The 22,191-nt window shown below is 45.1% G+C and overlaps 3 protein-coding genes and 1 long non-coding RNA gene across 4 annotated transcripts; 2 read left to right on the forward strand and 2 right to left on the reverse strand.

The window, feature by feature from the left end:
• Positions 1-26: 26 nt before the first annotated feature.
• On the forward strand, positions 27-3,940 carry ebpl (EBP like). Its single transcript, XM_056431406.1, is given in 6 exon segments — positions 27-198; positions 201-283; positions 1,770-1,839; positions 2,194-2,332; position 2,530; positions 3,404-3,940. Coding segments are annotated over 6 exon segments (660 nt in total). The 5' UTR covers positions 27-107; the 3' UTR covers positions 3,680-3,940.
• Positions 3,941-6,982: 3,042 nt separating this feature from the next.
• On the reverse strand, positions 6,983-11,792 carry arl11 (ADP-ribosylation factor-like 11). Its single transcript, XM_056431346.1, has 5 exons — positions 11,646-11,792; positions 11,501-11,566; positions 9,990-10,105; positions 8,180-8,357; positions 6,983-7,174 (listed from the first exon to the last, which is right to left on the reverse strand). Exons 1-5 carry the CDS (start codon positions 11,676-11,678, stop codon positions 7,046-7,048), a joined length of 522 nt encoding a protein of 173 aa, XP_056287321.1. The 5' UTR covers positions 11,679-11,792; the 3' UTR covers positions 6,983-7,045.
• Positions 11,793-16,440: 4,648 nt separating this feature from the next.
• On the forward strand, positions 16,441-18,407 carry eef1b2 (eukaryotic translation elongation factor 1 beta 2). Its single transcript, XM_056431153.1, has 7 exons — positions 16,441-16,579; positions 17,184-17,306; positions 17,377-17,509; positions 17,592-17,658; positions 17,835-17,960; positions 18,151-18,218; positions 18,291-18,407. Exons 1-7 carry the CDS (start codon positions 16,500-16,502, stop codon positions 18,375-18,377), a joined length of 684 nt encoding a protein of 227 aa, XP_056287128.1. The 5' UTR covers positions 16,441-16,499; the 3' UTR covers positions 18,378-18,407.
• Positions 18,408-18,507: 100 nt separating this feature from the next.
• LOC130204424 (uncharacterized) lies at positions 18,508-19,787 on the reverse strand. Its single transcript, XR_008833654.1, has 3 exons — positions 19,457-19,787; positions 19,147-19,243; positions 18,508-18,665 (listed from the first exon to the last, which is right to left on the reverse strand). It is a non-coding gene; the product is annotated as an uncharacterized LOC130204424 (long non-coding RNA).
• Positions 19,788-22,191: the final 2,404 nt, after the last annotated feature.

The following is a 22,191-nucleotide window of genomic DNA, read 5'->3' on the forward strand; positions in this document are numbered from 1 at the left end:
GTACTACCAGAGTACTACTACATAATCCTACTACAGAGTACTACTTCAGAGTACTGCCAGAGTACTACCAGAATCCTACACAGGTCTCTCGTCCTCGCTGTCCTGTGATGGAGGCGGTAGCGCCCCCTAGCGTCTCTCTGGTGTCGGTGCTGTCTCTAGTGGCCTGCAGCTTCCAAGTGTTGGCCGCCGTCCTTCTGACGGCAGGTACGGTGGGCGGGTCTCCACAGAGGACAGGTGGGTCCTGCTGTGGCTCTTCTATGACGTCATCGTCCACCTGACCCTGGTAGGACCAACCAGGACCACTGTCCGCTTTGTTTACGTTTGTATTTTCGGTTTCATTGTTGTGGCTTATTGTTAGCTGATGCTTGTTTGTGATTCTGGCTTGTTATTGGTCTACTTGTTTATCTGTTGTTATTGGTCCATTTGTTTATCTGTTGTTATTGGTCTACTTGTTTATCTGTTGTTATTGGTCCATTTGTTTATCTGTTGTTATTGGTCTACTTGTTTATCTGTTGTTATTGGTCTACTTGTTTATCTGTTGTTATTGGTCTACTTGTTTATCTGTTGTTATTCGTCCATTTGTTTATCTGTTGTTATTGGTCTACTTGTTTATCTGTTGTTATTGGTCCATTTGTTTATCTGTTGTTATTGGTCTACTTGTTTATCTGTTGTTATTGGTCTATTTGTTTATCTGTTGTTATTGGTCCACTTGTTTATCTGTTGTTATTGGTCCACTTGTTTATCTGTTGTTATTGGTCTACTTCTTTATCTGTTGTTATTGGTCTACTTGTTTATTTGTTGTTATTGGTCTACTTGTTTATCTGTTGTTATTGGTCCACTTGTTTATCTGTTGTTATTGGTCCACTTGTTTATCTGTTGTTATTGGTCCACTTGTTTATCTGTTGTTATTGGTCTACTTCTTTATATGTTGTTATTGGTCTACTTGTTTATTTGTTATTATTGGTCTACTTGTTTATCTGTTGTTATTGGTCTATTTGTTTATCTGTTGTTATTGGTCTACTTGTTTATCTGTTGTTATTGGTCCACTTGTTTATCTGTCGTTATTGGTCCACTTGTTTAGCTGTTGTTATTGGTCTATTTGTTTATCTGTTGTTATTGGTCTATTTGTTTATCTGTTGTTATTGGTCTACTTGTTTATCTGTTGTTATTGGTCCATTTGTTTATCTGTTGTTATTGATCTATTTGTTTATCTGTTGTTATTGGTCTACTTGTTTATCTGTTGTTATTGGTCTATTTGTTTATCTGTTGTTATTGGTCTACTTGTTTATCTGTTGTTATTGGTCTATTTGTTTATCTGTCGTTATTGGTCCACTTGTTTATCTGTTGTTATTGGTCCACTTGTTTATCTGTTGTTATTGGTCCACTTGTTTATCTGTTGTTATTGGTCTACTTCTTTATCTGTTGTTATTGGTCTACTTGTTTATTTGTTGTTATTGGTCTACTTGTTTATCTGTTGTTATTGGTCTATTGTTTATCTGTTGTTATTGGTCTACTTGTTTATCTGTTGTTATTGGTCCACTTGTTTATCTGTCGTTATTGGTCCACTTGTTTATGTGTTGTTATTGGTCTATTTGTTTATCTGTTGTTATTGGTCTATTTGTTGATCTGTTGTTATTGGTCTACTTGTTTATCTGTTGTTATTGGTCCACTTGTTTATCTGTTGTTATTTGTCTACTTGTTTATCTGTTGTTATTGGTCCACTTGTTTATTTGTTGTTATTGGTCTACTTGTTTATCTGTTGTCCACAGGAAGGTCCGTTTGTTTACATGTCTCTTGTGGGAATGGTGGAAACGTCTGAAGGTCCGCTGGCTGAACTCTGTGAGTTTAACATCCTTTATAAAGTTGTATTTATGTTAATATGTAAAGTAGTATTTATGTTAATATATAAAGTAGTATTATGTTAATATATAAAGTAGTATTATGTTAATATGTAAAGTAGTATTATGTTAATATATAAAGTATTATGTTAATATATACAGTAGTAATATGTTAATATATAAAGTAGTATTTGTGTTAATATGTAAAGTAGTATTTTGTTAATATGTAAAGTAGTATTTTGTTAATATGTTAAGTAGTACTTACATGTCATACTTCTGCTACTGTACTACATTGACAGTAATAAGTAGTACATTCCTGCTTCAGAGGAGTACTTGTTGTACTTGTATTCTCCAGGGAAGGAGTACAGTAAAGCTGACCGTCGCTGGCTGGTTTCTGACCCCACCATCGTCTCCATCGAGATCCTGACCGTGGTCCTGGACTCTCTGCTCGGGGTACTGCTGATACACGCAGTACTGAAGGACAAGTACTACAGGTAATACTACATGTACTACAGACTGGACTCTGCTCGGGGTACTGCTGATACACGCAGTACTGAAGGACAAGTACTACAGGTAATACTACATGTACTACAGACTGGACTCTACTTACTAACCCATGGTCCCGCTAGCCCCCCCCCCCCCCCCCACCCCCCCCTGCACCCACTCTGCAGCTGAGCCTAAACACAAGCAGAGTGAATACTTGAGGTACTACTCGAGGTACTTCTCGAGGTACTACTCGAGGTACTTCTCGAGGTAATACTCGAGGTACTACTCGAGGTACTTCTCGAGGTACTACTCGAGGTACTTCTCGAGGTAATACTCGAGGTACTACTCGAGATACTTCTCGGTGCTACTCGGTGCTACTCGAGGTGCTTCTCGGGGTGCTACTCGGTGGTATTCGGGGTGCTACTCGAGGTGGTACTCGAGGTGCTACTCGGTGCTTCTCGGTGCTACTCGGGGTGCTTCTCGGTGGTACTCGGTGCTACTCGGTGCTTCTCGGTGCTACTCGGGGTGCTACTCGGTGCTACTCGGTGCTTCTCGGGGTGCTCGGTGCTTCTCGGTGCTACTCGGTGCTACTCGGGGCTGCTCGGTGCTACTCGGGGTGCTACTCGGTGCTACTGGGGTGCTATCTCGGGGTGCTACTCGGTGCTTCTGGGGGTGCTACTCGGTGCTACTGGGGTGCTTCTCGGTGCTACTCGGTGCTACTCGGGGTGCTTACTCGGGTGCTACTCGGGGTGCTTCTCGAGGGTAATGCTCGGGGTGCTACTGCTGGGGTGCTACTCGGTGCTTCTCGAGGTATGCTGGGGTGCTTCTCGAGGTACTCGGTGCTGCTCTCGGTACTACTCGGTGCTACTGGGGTGCTTCTCGAGGTAATATAGGGTACTACTCGGTGCTACTGGCTGAGGTTCTCGGGTGCTCGAGTGGGGTGCTCTGGGGTGCTACTCGGTGCTTACTCGGTGCTACTCGAGGTACTACTCGAGGTACTTCTCGAGGTACTACTCGAGGTACTACTCGAGGTACTTCTCGAGGTACTACTCGAGGTACTACTCGAGGTACTTCTCGAGGTACTACTCGAGGTACTACTCGGTGCTACTGAGTGCTTCTCGGTACTGCTGCAGGTGTCTCTGGGCTGGATGACGTTCTGTCCTGATTGGCTGCTGGGCAGTCCTCACCTGGACACGTCCAACGGGCTCTACCTGTGGGTCTACCTGGTCTTCTTCAACGGGGTCTGGGTCCTGGTCCCGGTTCTGCTGCTGGTCCAGTCCTGGTACTCTCTGAAGAGACTGCAAAGACTCAGACCGGACGACGACGTCATCAAGAAGAAGATGAAGAGACTCTGATCAGCGATCAATGATCATTTGAATCTAAAATGGCGCTGTGCCAACGGCTGCTTGTTTCAGTAGTGGCGTTTTGCTTTTATTTTATTGTCTTTTTTTGCACTTTTCCTCTCTTTTTCTTTTTCTTTTCTTTCACGTTTGTCTTAGTTACGGTCGGACACTGGACCATAACTACTTTTTTCGATAATTCTACTGTGGCTTTTGTTCACTTTGTCGTGAGTATCGGAGAGCCTGCAGCAAAACAATGACGGGGACCGTCGTCTACTCGCGTGCTCAGCTGATCGCTGTGCAGGCGAAGCTTCTGCCTGGAGAAAGACCTGTGATCCCGCTGGAGCTACGGAGAAGGGCTCGCGGTTGCAGATCGGGTGTCAGCGGAGGCTAAAACGAGGAGATACAAACCCTCGGTACCGTCGATCATAACGGGAACGTGAGGTCTTTGGCGAATAAGGCGGATGAGCTCGGCCGCTGGTAATGTCTGAGAGGATCTTCCTTGAGAGCAGTCTCTTGTGCTTCATTGAGGCGTGGCTACACGCGGACTATCATGATCACAGCGTCTTTGCCCGGCTTCAGGACTGTTCGGGCTGACAGAGCGCTACACAGGCGGTAAGAAGAGGGTCGGGATCGCTGTTTATGTGAATGAACGGTGGTGCCACCGGACCATGTGTGCGTGAAGGAGCGCTTCTGTAGCGAACATTGAACTGTTGGCCGTGGGGATGCGCCCGTACTATTTGCCGAGAGAGTTCACGTCCGCCATTGTGGTTGTCGTGTACGTGCCGCCATCAGCTGACGCTGAGGAAGCTGTGGACACCATCCACTCCACTGTGTCTGCTCTGCTGAATCATCAGCCTGGAGCATTCATGGCTATCACTGGTGACTTTAACCACACCACATTGGAAAAAGCTCTGCCAACCTTCCATCAATACATAGACTGCCCAACAAGGAACAATAAAACTCTGGACTTGCTGTATGCTAATACTAAGGACGCATACAGCGCCACTGCCCTTCCCCCCCTCGGCAGGTCTGATCATGACCTGGTCCGGCTGACACCAGGTCTGTTCCTCTGGTGAAGAGGCTGCCGGTGACCACCAGGACTGTGAGGAGGTGGTCTCTGGAGGCTAACGACGCTCTACAGGACTGCTTCGAGTCAACGGACTGGGATGTGTTGTGTGGACCGCACGGGGAGGACATCAACAGTATGACCGACTGCATCACGGAATACATCAAGTTCTGTGAACACACCACCATCCCATCACGGACTGTGCGCTGCTTCCCCAACAACAAGCCCTGGATCACCAGGGACCTGAAGGCGCTTCTTAACATGAAAGCTGCTTTCAGGTCTGGAGACAGGATGAGCTGAGGAAAGCCCAGCGCAACCTAAAGGTGAAGCTCAGGGAGGGCAAGGACTCCTACAGGAGGAAGCTGGAGGCCAAACTCCAGCTGAACAACACAAGGAGGTGTGGTCTGGCATGAAGCAGATAACTGGCTTCAAGGTGGGAGGAGACAGCCAGGGGCTCCCTGGAGAGGCCAACGAGCTGAACTGTTTTTTCAATAGGTTCAGTTCACAGCCCTCTCCTGTCTCCTCCACACATCACACCTCCCAAACACCTCCCCCTCTGTCCCCCCTGCTGTGCTGCACATCCACGAGCCCTCAATAACAATGGGCTCCTCCACCTCCCCCCTCTCTCTGTGACGACTGACCAGGTGAGAAGACAGCTGGAGAAACTACACCAGCGCAGAGCTGAAGGTCCTGATGGCATCAGCCCCAGGGTCCTAAAGACCTCGCCACCCAGCTGTCTGGTGTCCTGCAGCGCCTCTTCAACCTCAGCCTGAGGCTGGGGAAGTCCCGTGCTGTGGAAGCCGTCGTGCCTGGTCCCTGTCCCCAAGAAGTCAACACCATCTGGCCTCAACGACTACCGACCGGTCGCCCTCACCTCCCATGTGATGAAGGTGCTGGAGAGGCTGGTCTTGGCCCACCTCCGGCCGCAGGTGAAATCGTCGCTGGACCCTCTGCAATTTGCTTACCAGCCTCATGTGGGAGTGGGACGCCATCATCTACCTGCTGCACCGAGCTCAGTCGCACCTGGATGGAACCGGTGTCTCTGTGAGAGTCACTTTCTTTGACTTCTCCAGTGCATTTAACACCATCCAGCCACTGCTGCTGAGTGAGAAGCTGCGGCTGGCGGTGTGGCGCGTCCACCATCTCCTGGATCACTGACTACCTCACAGGCAGACCACAGTTTGTCAGAATGGGCGTGTGCTGTCTGGAGCGGTGGTCAGTGATGTTGGAACCCACAGGAACTGTTCTGTCTCCTTCCTCTTCACCCTGTACACCAGTGACTTCCAGTACAACACGGAGTCATGCCATCTGCAGAAGTACTCTGATGACTCTGCAGTGGTCGGGTGTATTAGGGATGGACGGGAGGAGGAGTACAGGGCAGTGGTGAGTGACTTTGTAAAGTGGGCCAATGAGAACCACCTGCGGCTGAACGTGGCCAAGACCAGAGAGATGGTGGTGGACTTCAGGAGGAAGGCGACAGCTCCTACACCTCTGAGTGTCCTGGGAGTGGACGTGGACATGGTGGAGGAGTACAAGTACCTGGGCGTCTCCATCGACAGCCGACTGAACTGGAAGGCCAACATCAACGCTGTGTACAAGAAGGGGATGAGTCGACTCTTTTTCCTGAGAAAGCTTGATCCTTCAACGTGTGCAGCAAGATGCTGGAGTTATTCTACCAGTCGGTTGTGGCCAGTGTGCTGCACTTTGCCATTGTCTGCTGGGGAGCAGCATCGGGCCGGTGACACCAGCCGTCTCAACAAACTGGTTAGGAAGGCTGGCTCCATCATCGGCTGCCAGCTGGAGCACCTGGAACAGGTGGTGGAGAGGAGGACGTTGAAGAAACTGGTGTCCATATTGGACAACCCGGACCACCCTCTCCACCACCTCCTACAGGGACAGAGGAGTACTTTCTCCAAACGTCTCCTCACGCTCCGCTGCCACAAGGACAGATACAGGAGAACATTCCTGCCGACGGCTATGAGGCTCTACAACAGTTCACCTCTTGCCAGATCACCCTAACCCTTCTTATATTTGTGTTTTTTATTTTTATTTTTATTCTTGTGTGTTGCTGCTACTGGCTCGACAAATTTCCCCTTGGGGATTAATAAAGTATATATCTATCTATCTATCTATCTATCTATCATTTAAGTGATGACATCATGAGTTCAGCCTGTGATGTCACACCTCCATCATGTTGAACACAGTCATCAATACCTGTGATTGATTAAAACAGAACTCCTTCGTCTTCATAGATTTATTATTTCATCTTTATTATTCTATTGAATTTTAACAGCAACCCCTCCCCCTCCCCCTCATGTCTTCTTGATGAGCCTGCTGATGGACATGAAGGCCTGCAGGAGGCCCAGTCCCTTCAGAGCGCTGCAGGCCTGGATCTCCCACAGCCGGTCCTCCTGACTGGGGAGGTCCAGCTGGGTGGAGATCTGAGGAGGAGGAGAACCAGTTGGTTAGATCCCAGTGGAACTGGTTTCATCCCAGTGGAACTGGTTTCATCCTAGTGGAACTAGTTTTATCCTAGTGGAACTGGTTTCATCCTAGTGGAACTGGTTTGATCCCAGTGGAACTGGTTTGATCCCAGTGGAACTGGTTTCATCTGAGTGGAACTGGTTTGATCCCAGTGGAACTGGTTTGATCCTAGTGGAACTGGTTTGATCCTAGTGGAACTGGTTTGATCCTAGTGGAACTGGTTTGATCCTAGTGGAACTGGTTTCATCCCAGTGGAACTGGTTTCATCCTAGTGGAACTGGTTTCATCCTAGTGGAACTGGTTTGATCCTAGTGGAACTGGCTTGATCCTAGTGGAACTGGTTTCATCCTAGTGGAACTGGTTTGATCCCAGTGGAACTGGTTTGATCCCAGTGGAACTGGTTTGATCCTAGTGGAACTGGTTTGATCCTAGTGGAACTGGTTTCATCACAGTGGAACTGGTTTGATCCTAGTGGAACTGGTTTCATCCTAGTGGAACTGGCTTGATCCTAGTGGAACTCGTTTCATCCCAGTGGAACTGGTTTGATCCTAGTGGAACTGGTTTCATCCTAGTGGAACTGGTTTGATCCTAGTGGAACTGGTTTGATCCTAGTGGAACTGGTTTGATCCCAGTGGAACTGGTTTGATCCTAGTGGAACTGGTTTGATCCTAGTGGAACTGGTTTCATCCCAGTGGAACTGGTTTGATCCTAGTGGAACTGGTTTCATCCTAGTGGAACTGGCTTGATCCTAGTGGAACTGGTTTCATCCCTGTGGAACTTGTTTGATCCTAGTGGAACTGGTTTCATCCTAGTGGAACTGGTTTGATCCTAGTGGAACTGGTTTGATCCTAGTGGAACTGGTTTCATCCCAGTGGAACTGGTTTGATCCTAGTGGAACTGGTTTCATCCTAGTGGAACTGGCTTGATCCTAGTGGAAGTGGTCTGATCCCAGTGGGTCCTACCTCCTGGATGGTCATGGAGTTGGCCTGGTCCTTCTTGTTGGCCAGGACCATCAGAGGAACTCCTCGCAGCTTCTCCTCATTCAGGATCTTCTTCAGGACCTTCTGGGCCTCCGGCAGCCGGTCTGGATCACTGCTGTCCACCACGAACACCAGGGCCTTGCAGTCGTCCAGGAAGTACCTGGAGACAGGAGGAGGGCTTAGCCTGTCTGTCTGTCTCTCTGTCTGTCTCTCTCTCCCTCTGTCTGTCTCTCTCTCCCTCTGTCTGTCTGTCTCTCCCTCTGTCTGTCTCTCTCTCCCTCTGTCTGTCTGTCTCTCCCTCTGTCTGTCTGTCTCTCCCTCTGTCTGTCTCTCTCTCCCTCTGTCTGTCTCTCTCTCCCTCTGTCTGTCTGTCTCTCCCTCTGTCTGTCTCTCTCTCCCTCTGTCTGTCTGTCTCTCTCTCCCTCTGTCTGTCTCTCTCTCCCTCTGTCTGTCTGTCTCTCCCTCTGTCTGTCTGTCTCTCTCTCCCTCTGTCTGTCTCTCTCCCTCTGTCTGTCTCTCCCTCTGTCTGTCTGTCTCTCTCTGTCTGTCTCTCTCTCCCTCTGTCTGTCTCTCTCTCCCTCTGTCTGTCTGTCTCTCTCTCCCTCTGTCTGTCTGTCTCTCTCTCCCTCTGTCTGTCTGTCTCTCTCTCCCTCTGTCTGTCTCTCTCTCCCTCTGTCTGTCTCTCTCTCCCTCTGTCTGTCTCTCTCTCCCTCTGCCTGTCTGTCTCTCCCTCTGCCTGTCTGTCTCTCTGTCTGTCTCTCTCTCCCTCTGTCTGTCTGTCTCTCTGTCTGTCTGTCTGTCTCTCCCTCTGTCTGTCTCTCTCTCCCTCTGTCTGTCTCTCTCTCCCCTGCCTGTCTGTCTCTCTCTCCCCTGCCTGTCTGTCTCTCCTCTGCCTGTCTGTCTCTCTCTCCCTCTGTCTGTCTCTCTCTCCCTCTGTCTGTCTGTCTCTCTCTGTCTGTCCCTCTGCCTGTCTGTCTCTCCCTCTGCCTCTCTGTCTCTCTGTCTCTCCCTCTGTCTGTCTCTCTCTCCCTCTGTCTGTCTGTCTCTCTCTGTCTGTCCCTCTGCCTGTCTGTCTCTCCCTCTGCCTGTCTGTCTCTCTCTCTCTGTCTCTCTCTCCCTCTGCCTGTCTCTCTCTCCCTCTGTCTGTCTCTCTGTCTGTCTCTCTGCCTGTCTGTTTCTGTCTGTCTCTCTGTCTGTCCCTCTGCCTGTCTCTCTCTCCCTCTGTCTGTCTGTCTCTCCCTCTGTCTGTCTCTCCCTCTGCCTGTCTGTCTCTCTGTCTCTCCCTCTGTCTGTCTGTCTCTCTGTCTGTCCCTCTGCCTGTCTCTCTCTCCCTCTGTCTGTCTCTCTCTCCCTCTGTCTGTCTCTCTCTCCCTCTGTCTGTCTGTCTCTCCCTCTGTCTGTCTCTCTCTCCCCTGCCTGTCTGTCTCTCTCTCCCCTGCCTGTCTGTCTCTCTCTCCCCTGCCTGTCTGTCTCTCTCTGTCTGTCTCTCGTCTCCCTCTGTCTGTCTCTCTCTCCCTCTGTCTGTCTGTCTCTCCCTCTGTCTGTCTCTCTCTCCCTCTGCCTGTCTGTCTCTCCCTCTGCCTCTCTGTCTCTCTGTCTCTCCCTCTGTCTGTCTGTCTCTCTGTCTCTCCCTCTGCCTGTCTGTCTCTCTCTCTCTCTCTCTCTGTCTCTCTCTCCCTCTGCCTGTCTCTCTCTCCCTCTGTCTGTCTCTCTGTCTGTCTCTCTGCCTGTCTGTCTCTGTCTGTCTCTCTGTCTGTCTGCCTGCCTGTCTGTCTGTCTTCCTTGTGTTTACCTCCAGTTGGCTCTCATGCTCTTCTGTCCTCCGACGTCCCAGACCGTCAGAGACGTCTTCTTGTCCAGTTCCAGAGATCCAACGTTAAAGCCAATGGTGGGAGACGTGTCCACCACCTGAAGGTCAACAGACAATCATCACTCTGATACTCTGATGATCACTCTGATGATCACTCTGATACTCTGATAATCACTCTGATACTCTGATGATCACTCTGATGATCACTCTGATAATCACTCTGATACTCTGATAATCACTCTGATGAGCACTCTGATAATCACTCTGATACTCTGATAATCACTCTGATACTCTGACGATCACTCTGACGATCACTCTGACGATCACTCTGATGATCACTCTGATGATCACTCTGATGATCACTCTGATAATCACTCTGATACTCTGATAATCACTCTGATACTCTGACGATCACTCTGACGATCACTCTGATGATCACTCTGATGATCACTCTGATGATCACTCTGATAATCACTCTGATACTCTGATAATCACTCTGATGAGCACTCTGATAATCACTCTGATACTCTGATAATCACTCTGATACTCTGACGATCACTCTGACGATCACTCTGATGATCACTCTGATGATCACTCTGATACTCTGATGATCACTCTGATGATCACTCTGATACTCTGATGATCACTCTGATGATCACTCTGATACTCTGATAATCACTCTGATGATCACTCTGATGATCACTCTGATGATCACTCTGATACTCTGATGATCACTCTGATACTCTGATGATCACTCTGATGATCACTCTGATATTCTGATAATCACTCTGATGATCACTCTGATACTCTGATAATCACTCTGATGATCACTCTGATGATCACTCTGATACTCTGATGATCACTCTGATACTCTGATAATCACTCTGATGATCACTCTGATGATCACTCTGATACTCTGATGATCACTCTGATACTCTGATGATCACTCTGATGATCACTCTGATACTCTGATAATCACTCTGATGATCACTCTGATGATCACTCTGATGATCACTCTGATACTCTGATGATCACTCTGATGATCACTCTGATACTCTGATAATCACTCTGATGATCACTCTGATGATCACTCTGATGATCACTCTGATACTCTGATGATCACTCTGATACTCTGATGAGCACTCTGATGATCACTCTGATACTCTGATGAGCACTCTGATGATCACTCTGATACTCTGATAATCACTCTGATGATCACTCTGATGATCACTCTGATGATCACTCTGACGATCACTCTGACGATCACTCTGATGATCACTCTGATAATCACTCTGATACTCTGATGATCACTCTGATGATCACTCTGATACTCTGATGATCACTCTGATGATCACTCTGATACTCTGATAATCACTCTGATACTCTGATGATCACTCTGATGATCACTCTGATAATCACTCTGATGATCTTCACAAGTTGGACCCTGGGACTCAGCCCTGTTAAACATGAAGGATCGACCTGTTGAGACTCACCTGTCCTGTCAGCAGTCTGGCCAATAGAGTCGACTTCCCCGCAGAGTCCAAACCAATCAGGACCACCTGAACACATGAACACAGCTGTTAACGTTCTGGTTCACGTCACTGATTGGCAGCTGCCATCAGGTGAGTGGTGGTTCACCTGAGGAGAGGTGGAGCTCTGAGTGTGACCCATCACTCTTCCTCTTCTTCTTCTTCTTCTTCTTCTTCTTCTTCTTCTTCTTCTTCTTCTTCTTCTTCTTCTTCTTCTTCTTCTCCAGCTGTAATACAAGCAGAGTAATGTCGACCTTCAGACAGACTGAAACTCACCTGTCTAACCTCTCTCAGGTGTGTTCAGGTTCAGTCAAGTAATCGGCCAATAGGAGCGCAGCAGCCAAAGAAAGCAGGTTGTGTGACAGTGGGACAGGTCTGACTACATATTTGCATCAAAGGTGGGAGGAGTGTGTGGAGGCAGCAGTTAACCCCGAGCCTCCTAGCAACACAAAGAACACATTTAATTCATGTTGAATACACTTTAAACATTGGCATCATTCACATTGACAACATTGACATCATTCACATTGACATCATTCACATTGACAACACTGACATCATTCACATTGACATCATTCACATTGACATCATTCACATTGACAACACTGACATCATTCACATTGACATCATTCACATTGACAACACTGACATCATTCACATTGATATCATTCACATTGACAACATTCACATTGACATCATTCACATTGACAACATTCACATTGACAACATTGACATCATTCACATTGACATCATTCACATTGACATCATTCACATTGATAACATTCACAACATTCACATTGACATCATTCACATTGATAACATTCACAACATTCACATTGACATCATTCACATTGATAACATTCACATTGACAACATTCACATTGATAACATTCACATTGACATCATTCACATTGACAACATACACATTATTCACATTGATAACATTCACATTGACAACATTGACATCATTCACATTGACAACATTGACATCATTCACATTGACATCATTCACATTGGCATCATTCACATTGACAACATTGACATCATTCACATTGACATCGTTCACATTGACAACATTGACATCATTCACATTGACATCATTCACATTGACACCATTGACATCATTCACATTGACATCATTCACATTGACAACATTGACATCATTCACATTGACATCATTCACATTGGCATCATTCACATTGACAACATTGACATCATTCACATTGACAACATTCACATTGACATCATTCACATTGACAACATTCACATTGACAACATTGACATCATTCACATTGACATCATTCACATTGTCAACATTCACATCATTCACATTGACATCATTCACATTGATAACATTCACATTGACAACATTCACATTATTCACATTGACATCATTCACATTGATAACTTTCAGATTGACAACATTCACATTGACATCATTCACATTGATAACATTCATATTGACATCATTCACATTGACATCATTCACATTGATAACATTCACATTGACATCATTCACATTGATAACATTCACATCATTCACATGGACATCATTCACATTGACAACATTCACATTCACATCATTCACATTGACATCATTCACATTGACATAATTCACATTGACATCATTCACATTGACAACATTCACATTGACATCATTCACATTGACAACATTCACATTATTCACATTGACATCATTCACATTGACATCATTCACATTGACAACATTCATATGAACATCATTCACATTGACATCATTCACATTGACAACATTCACATGGACAACATTCACATTGACAACATTCATATGAACATCATTCACATTGACATCATTCACATTGACAACATTCACATGGACATCATTCACATTGACATTATTCACATTGACAACATTCACATGGACATCATTCACATTGATAACATTCACATTCACATCATTCACATTGACAACATTCACATTGACAACATTCACATGAACATCATTCACATTGACATCATTCACATTGACAACATTCACATGAACATCATTCACATGAACATCATTCACATTGACATCATTCACATTGACATCATTCACATTGACAACATTCACATTGACAACATTCACATGGACATCATTCACATTGACAACATTCACATTGACAACATTCACATGAACATCATTCACATTGACAACATTCACATTGACAACATTCACCTTGACATCATTCACATTGACAACATTCACATTGACATCATTCACATTGACAACATTCACATGAACATCATTCACATTGACATCATTCACATTGACAACATTCACATGGACATCATTCACATTGACAACATTCACATTGACAACATTCACATGAACATCATTCACATTGACAACATTCACATTGACAACATTCACATGAACATCATTCACATTGACATCATTCACATTGACATCATTCACATTGACAACATTCACATGGACATCATTCACATTGACAACATTCACATTGACATCATTCACATTGACAACATTCACATGAACATCATTCACATTGACAACATTCACATTGACAACATTCACATTGACATCATTCATATTGACAACATTCACATTGACATCATTCACATTGACAACATTCATTACATTACATTACATGTCATTTGGCTGACGCCTTTATTCACATGAACATCATTCACATTGACAACATTCAAATTGACAACATTCACATTGACATCATTCACATTGACAACATTCACATGAACATCATTCACATTGACAACATTCACATTGACATCATTCACATTGACATCATTCACATTGACAACATTCACATGAACATCATTCACATGAACATCATTCACATTGACATCATTCACATTGACATCATTCACATTGACAACATTCACATTGACAACATTCACATTGACAACATTCACATGGACATCATTCACATTGACAACATTCACATTGACAACATTCACCTTGACATCATTCACATTGACAACATTCACATTGACATCATTCACATTGACAACATTCACATGAACATCATTCACATTGACATCATTCACATTGACAACATTCACATGGACATCATTCACATTGACAACATTCACATTGACAACATTCACATGAACATCATTCACATTGACAACATTCACATTGACAACATTCACATTGACAACATTCACATGAACATCATTCACATTGACATCATTCACATTGACAACATTCACATGGACATCATTCACATTGACAACATTCACATTGACATCATTCACATTGACAACATTCACATGAACATCATTCACATTGACAACATTCACATTGACATCATTCATATTGACAACATTCACATTGACATCATTCACATTGACAACATTCATTACATTACATTACATGTCATTTGGCTGACGCTTTTATTCACATGAACATCATTCACATTGACAACATTCAAATTGACAACATTCACATTGACATCATTCACATTGACAACATTCACATTGACATCATTCACATTGACAACATTCACATGAACATCATTCACATTGACAACATTCACATTGACATCATTCATATTGACATCATTCACATTGACAACATTCACATGGACATCATTCACATTGACAACATTCACATTGACAACATTCACATGAACATCATTCACATTGACAACATTCACCTTGACATCATTCACATTGACAACATTCACATTGACATCATTCACATTGACAACATTCACATGAACATCATTCACATTGACATCATTCACATTGACAACATTCACATGGACATCATTCACATTGACAACATTCACATTGACAACATTCACATGAACATCATTCACATTGACAACATTCACATTGACAACATTCACATTGACAACATTCACATGAACATCATTCACATTGACATCATTCACATTGACATCATTCACATTGACAACATTCACATGGACATCATTCACATTGACAACATTCACATTGACATCATTCACATTGACAACATTCACATGAACATCATTCACATTGACAACATTCACATTGACATCATTCATATTGACAACATTCACATTGACATCATTCACATTGACAACATTCATTACATTACATTACATGTCATTTGGCTGACGCTTTTATTCACATGAACATCATTCACATTGACAACATTCAAATTGACATCATTCACATTGACAACATTCACATTGACATCATTCACATTGACAACATTCACATTGACATCATTCATATTGACATCATTCACATTGACAACATTCACATTGACATCATTCATATTGACATCATTCACATTGACAACATTCACATTGACAACATTCACATTGACATCATTCATATTGACAACATTCACATTGACATCATTCACATTGACAACATTCATTACATTACATTACATGTCATTTGGCTGACGCTTTTATTCACATGAACATCATTCACATTGACAACATTCAAATTGACAACATTCACATTGACAACATTCACATTGACAACATTCACATTGACATCATTCATATTGACAACATTCACATTGACATCATTCACATTGACAACATTCATTACATTACATTACATGTCATTTGGCTGATGCTTTTATTCACATGAACATCATTCACATTGACAACATTCAAATTGACAACATTCACATTGACATCATTCACATTGACAACATTCACATTGACATCATTCACATTGACAACATTCACATTGACATCATTCATATTGACATCATTCACATTGACAACATTCACATTGATAACATTCACATTGACAACGTTCACTCACACACACACAGGCACACTATGAAGAGCAGTAATGCTCCTCCTCCAGGTTCAGCGAGGCGGAGGAGGAGCCGTGGCCGGGGAGGAGGGGTCTGTCTCCGGGTATATAGTAGGCTCTTCCCGCCTCCTCCTTCCTTCTCTCCTCCTCCGGCGGCTCCTTCCTTCCTCCTCCCCGGATCCTCACCGCCATTATGGGCTTCGGTGACTTGAAATCGGCCTCTGGACTAAAAGTGCTGAACGGCTTTCTGTCGGAGCGCAGCTACATCGAGGGGTCAGTCCGGTAGAGCCCGGTAGAGCCCGGTGGAAGCCGGTAGAAGCCAGAAACCAGTAGAAACTGAGAAGCTGCCGGCCGGCCGACATCTTGGATCCTCGCTAAGAGAAGTCCGCTGTCTGTTAGCATTAGCTATCTGCTAGCGGCCTGAAACGTTACGCATTAAACCGACTTTAATGTATTATTGTCCGCACGACAGGGAGATAACCAATAAGAGAAGAGCTCAAAGTAGAGGTTGAGTTTATTTTTGGTGGTTTCTGATGTGAAGTCGCTTATGTGTTCGCATTGTGCCACATGGTGCTAACTAATGCTACGTGTTGGGGTCACGTGACCGTTCTTATGTTTATTTCTTAATCAGTTTACTTATTACAACTTACATTTATCACGAGATTGTTTTATCTATTCATTATCACGTGCACTTTATTATGTTACTGTCAAACGTGGATCAGAACTCTGAAGTGTCCCTCGGCCTGTAGTCGGAACTACGGTGGCCGTCGGGTAACATACCCGTTTGTCCTCTCTGGGCGTCTGTAGAAACGCGTGTTGGTTATTCACTAATGCTATCATGTCTTAGTCCTTTAACATGACCTGTCCTCATCCTCAGCTATGTCCCGTCTCAGGCCGACGTGACTGTCTTCGAGGTGATCTCGGCCCCGCCCACCGCCGACCTAAGCCACGCCCTGCGCTGGTACAACCACATCCAGTCCTACCAGAGCCAGAGGAGCAGGTGAGGGTGGTGACGTCAGCAATAGTGTGTCTGTTTAAACGGGTGGGTGTGTGACTTTACCTCCTGTTAGTCTCCCAGGTGTGAAGAAGCCTCTGGGTCAGTATGGCCCTCCAGGAGTGGCTGACACCACCTCAGGCTCCGCCCCCGCCGCCAAGGCCAACGATGATGACGATGACATCGACCTGTTCGGCTCCGACGATGAGGTGACTTCACAGTGATGTCACCGGACCTCGATCAGCTGACCTGTGTTGGCGTGTTAAACGGTCCCTGTGTTCTGTCTGGCAGGAGGATGCAGAGGCAGAGAAACTAAAGGAGCAACGGATGGCAGAGTACGCAGCCAAGAAATCAAAGAGTAGGTCACAGCCAATCACAGTATTGATCCATTCACCCGCTCTTCATGATGATCAACCAATCACCATCTTTCGACTGACCTCCTGATGGACACCTTGTTTACCTGAGAGCCTCCTGGCTCCTGGGACTGCACTGTCAGACTGGTTTCCATGGTAACTGATTTTTCTTCCTCACCAGAACCCACCCTCATCGCCAAATCTTCGATTCTATTGGACGTCAAGCCATGGGACGATGAGACGGACATGTCCAAGCTGGAGGAGTGCGTCCGCAGCATTCAGATTGACGGGCTGGTCTGGGGACAGTGTAAGAGTCCTATGTTCCACACATCCAAGTGTTATTCTATAGTTATAGTCTGCAGACTTGATGATGATCAAACACCATCTTTCAACTGAATGTGTGATGTTACCCAACGATCTGAAACCTGCAGAGAAACTGATAAGTTATTGATGATCATTGATGTGTCATAATAATCAAAGCGTTTCCTTTCCTGCAGCCAAACTGGTCCCCGTGGGTTACGGCATCAAGAAGCTGCAGATCGGGTGTGTGGTGGAAGACGAGAAGGTGAGTCGCTGTCAACATGGCCTGTTTGTTTACCGCTCTTCCTGTTGTTTAACCCCGTCTTCCTGTCTCCAGGTGGGCACAGACATCCTGGAGGAACGCATCTCGGCCTTCGAGGATTTTATTCAGTCGATGGACGTTGCAGCTTTCAACAAGATCTAAACACAAACTAATAAAAGCACTTCAACACAACTGGGTCTTTAATTTAAATAAGCCATGTTGCTGTTTATAATGAGTTTACTTTATTACATTGGCAAGCTTCATGTAACTGAATAATCCAAATCGGTGTTGTCTTTGAACAAAGTGTGTCTCACTAGTTTTGGGTGTATTTGAGTCGTCAAGAGCTGTAGTCCTCCTTCCGACCTGTTGGCGGCAGCACCGTCGGGCTGCTGCGAGACGTTCCGTCTAATGACGCAGAAGAAGTCAGACCGGAAACGAGAACCCTTCGATCTGCGAAGGAGGAGGAAGGGAAGTTATCGGTATCAACGTCACTGACTCGACCAACATGGTAACGGGGAGGCGGCGCGCAAACAAGTGTCGTTGCAGCTGCGCTCTGGGCCACGTCACAGGCTACAGAACCTCTTCTCTATAAATGTTTAAACGGAACACTCCTGTTTCAAGCTATTAGTGTGACCAGACTACATCTGTATGTACTCGTTATTGAATCGTTCAGCTTGTCTGCCTCTTAATCGGTTTCACTTGTTGAAGCTAAATTGGTTATCTGAATATATTTTGACTCATGGACCCTCTAATTGTAATAATTCATGAGAATTTAAATATGCGCACAAACAGAAGTGACATTTGACAACTTTTATAATGTTGGCAGATGTTTATTTCTGTAAACACACTTGGTCAGGTAAGACATGTTTCTTCGTTGTATAACGTTACATCAACATCAATAAGTTAATGTTGAATAAACAACTTCTATAACCTGAAAGTCATCAGTGTGTCAGTTCTCACAGCGTCCACCAGGTGGTGTATGGAGCTCCCCACCTGGTCCGCAGCCTGCAGAAGCTCCGCCCTCTCACCTGTTGACGTAAGATGATCCTGTATGAGTCATGGACAGGATCACAGCAGGTCGATCAGAATATTCAGTTCAACAGTCACGGAGCGTTTTATTATTATTAAAACTGAAGTTATTATAAAGAACTCTAAAATGTCTGATTCATATGTAGTTACAATATCTTGTAATTCGACTTCTTCCATTTATATTTTGTATGACATTCATATGTTTTACTGACCTGTCTGTCTCTCTCTCCACCTGTCTGTCTCCATCACTGTCTTCAGTCTCTCGACAGTCTCCTGCAGCAGCTCCTCTGGACTACACGTCCCACAATCCTCTGCTTCAGACAGACAGGCGTCCTGTGTCCCCGCCTCCTTAGATTCATCCTGTTGTCCTATTGGACAGCAGACCAGCCAGTCACCGATGCAATGTGACAGAGGTGTGTCCCGGTGCATTGTGGGAAATAGAGTTTGTAGTTCTCCCTCGCTCCACTCGTCCCCGGCCTTCAGCAACACTTCATCCTCGTCTTCATCCACTTCTGTGTTTCTCTGCGTGTCAGACGTTTGAATGATGTGTCCTCTGTCCGTGTCCTTCATGTCCTCTGTGTCCTTCATGTCCTCTGTGTCCTTCATGTCCTTTGTGTCCTCTGTGTCCTTCATGTCATCTGTGTCCTCTGTGTCCTTCGTGTCCTCTGTGTCCTTCATGTCATCTGTGTCCTTCATGTCCTCTGTGTCCTTCGTGTCCTCTGTGTCCTTCATGTCATCTGTGTCCTTCATGTCATCTGTGTCCTTCATGTCCTCTGTGTCCTTCATGTCCTCTGTGTCCTCTGTGTCCTTCGTGTCCTCTGTGTCCTTCGTGTCCTCTGTGTCCTTCATGTCCTCTGTGTCCTTCGTGTCCTCTGTGTCCTTCATGTCCTCTGTGTCCTTCGTGTCCTCTGTGTCCTTCATGTCCTCTGTGTCCTTCATGTCATCTGTGTCCTTCATGTCCTCTGTGTCCTTCGTGTCCTCTGTGTCCTTCATGTCATCTGTGTGTCCTCTGTGTCCTCTGTGTCCTTCATGTCATCTGTGTCCTCTGTGTCCTTCATGTCATCTGTGTCCTTCATGTCCTCTGTGTCCTTCATGTCCTCTGTGTCCTTCGTGTCCTCTGTGTCCTTCGTGTCCTCTGTGTCCTTCATGTCTCTGCTTTGTGGTGTGTTGTTGACATGTTGTTGAACCTCCATCTTGTTCAGAGCCTGGAGAAATTAAGAGGAACAATATTTACCTGTGTGTGTGTTACCTGTGTGTTGTTACCTGTATGTGTGTTAGCTGTGTGTTACCTGTGTGTTGTTACCTGTGTGTGTTACCTGTGTGTGTTACCTGTGTGTTGTTACCTGTTGTTACCTGTGTGTGTTACCTGTGTGTGTTACCTGTGTGTGTTGTTACCTGTGTGTGTTACCTGTGTGTTGTTACCTGTGTGTGTGTTACCTGTGTGTTGTTACCTGTGTGTGTTACCTGTGTGTTGTTACCTGTGTGTTGTTACCTGTGTGTGTGTTACCTGTGTGTGTTACCTGTGTGTGTTGTTACCTGTGTGTGTTGTTACCTGTGTGTTGTTACCTGTGTGTGTTACCTGTGTGTTGTTACCTGTGTTGTTACCTGTGTGTGTTACCTGTGTGTGTGTTACCTGTGTGTTGTTACCTGTGTGTTGTTACCTGTGTGTTGTTACCTGTGTGTTGTTACCTGTGTGTTGTTACCTGTGTGTTGTTACCTGTGTGTTGTTACCTGTGTGTTACCAAAGGTTACCTGTGTGTTGTTACCTGTGTGTGTTGTTACCTGTGTGTTGTTACCTGTGTGTTGTTACCTGTGTGTTGTTACCTGTGTGTTGTTACCTGTGTGTGTGTTACCTGTGTTGTTACCTGTGTGTGTGTTACCTGTGTGTGTGTTACCTGTGTGTGTGTGTTACCTGTGTGTTGTTACCTGTGTGTGTTACCTGTGTGTTGTTACCTGTGTGTTGTTACCTGTGTGTTACCTGTGTGTGTTACCTGTGTGTTGTTACCTGTGTGTTGTTACCTGTGTGTTGTTACCTGTGTTGTTACCTGTGTGTTGTTACCTGTGTGTTGTTACCTGTGTGTGTGTGTTACCTGTGTGTTGTTACCTGTGTGTTGTTACCTGTGTGTTGTTACCTGTGTGTTGTTACCTGTGTTGTTACCTGTGTGTGTTACCTGTGTGTTGTTACCTGTGTGTTGTTACCTGTGTGTTGTTACCTGTGTGTTGTTACCTGTGTGTTGTTACCTGTGTGTGTGTTACCTGTGTGTTGTTACCTGTGTGTTGTTACCTGTGTGTTGTTACCTGTGTGTGTTACCTGTGTGTTGTTACCTGTGTGTTACCTGTGTGTTGTTACCTGTGTGTTGTTACCTGTGTGTTGTTACCTGTGTGTGTGTGTTACCTGTGTGTTGTTACCTGTGTGTTGTTACCTGTGTGTGTTACCTGTGTGTTGTTACCTGTGTGTGTTACCTGTGTTACCTGTGTGTTGTTACCTGTGTGTGTGTTACCTGTGTGTTGTTACCCGTGTTGTTACCTGTGTGTTGTTACCTGTGTGTTGTTACCCGTGTGTGTGTTACCTGTGTGTTACCTGTGTTGTTACTGTGTGTGTGTTACCTGTGTGTTGTTACCTGTGTGTTGTTACCTGTGTTGTTACCTGTGTTGTTACCTGTGTGTTGTTACCTGTGTGTGTGTTACCTGTGTGTTGTTACCTGTGTGTGTGTTACCTGTGTGTTTTACCTGTGTGTGTTGTTACCTGTGTGTGTTACCTGTGTGTTACCTGTGTGTGTTACCTGTGTGTTGTTACCTGTGTGTTGTTACCTGTGTGTGTTACCTGTGTGTTACCTGTGTGTGTTACCTGTGTGTGTTACCTGTGTGTTGTTACCTGTGTGTGTTACCTGTGTTGTTACCTGTGTGTGTTACCTGTGTTACCTGTGTGTTGTTACCTGTGTGTTGT

Source organism: Pseudoliparis swirei, chromosome 14, assembly GCF_029220125.1.
Source record: "Pseudoliparis swirei isolate HS2019 ecotype Mariana Trench chromosome 14, NWPU_hadal_v1, whole genome shotgun sequence".
NCBI lineage: Eukaryota > Metazoa > Chordata > Actinopteri > Perciformes > Liparidae > Pseudoliparis > Pseudoliparis swirei.

Coding starts and splice junctions, on each gene's coding strand:
- arl11 (XM_056431346.1), bottom strand. CDS start 11,678: ATGGGTCACACTCAGAGCTCCACCTCTCCTCAG. Junction 11,567..11,645: donor AGAGCTCCACCTCTCCTCAG/GTGAACCACCAC, acceptor TCATGTGTTCAG/GTGGTCCTGATTGGTTTGGA. Junction 7,175..8,179: donor ACTCCATGACCATCCAGGAG/GTAGGACCCACT, acceptor CCTCCTCCTCAG/ATCTCCACCCAGCTGGACCT.
- eef1b2 (XM_056431153.1), top strand. CDS start 16,500: ATGGGCTTCGGTGACTTGAAATCGGCCTCTGGACTAAAAGTGCTGAAC. Junction 16,580..17,183: donor GAGCGCAGCTACATCGAGGG/GTCAGTCCGGTA, acceptor CCTCATCCTCAG/CTATGTCCCGTCTCAGGCCG. Junction 17,659..17,834: donor CGCAGCCAAGAAATCAAAGA/GTAGGTCACAGC, acceptor CTTCCTCACCAG/AACCCACCCTCATCGCCAAA.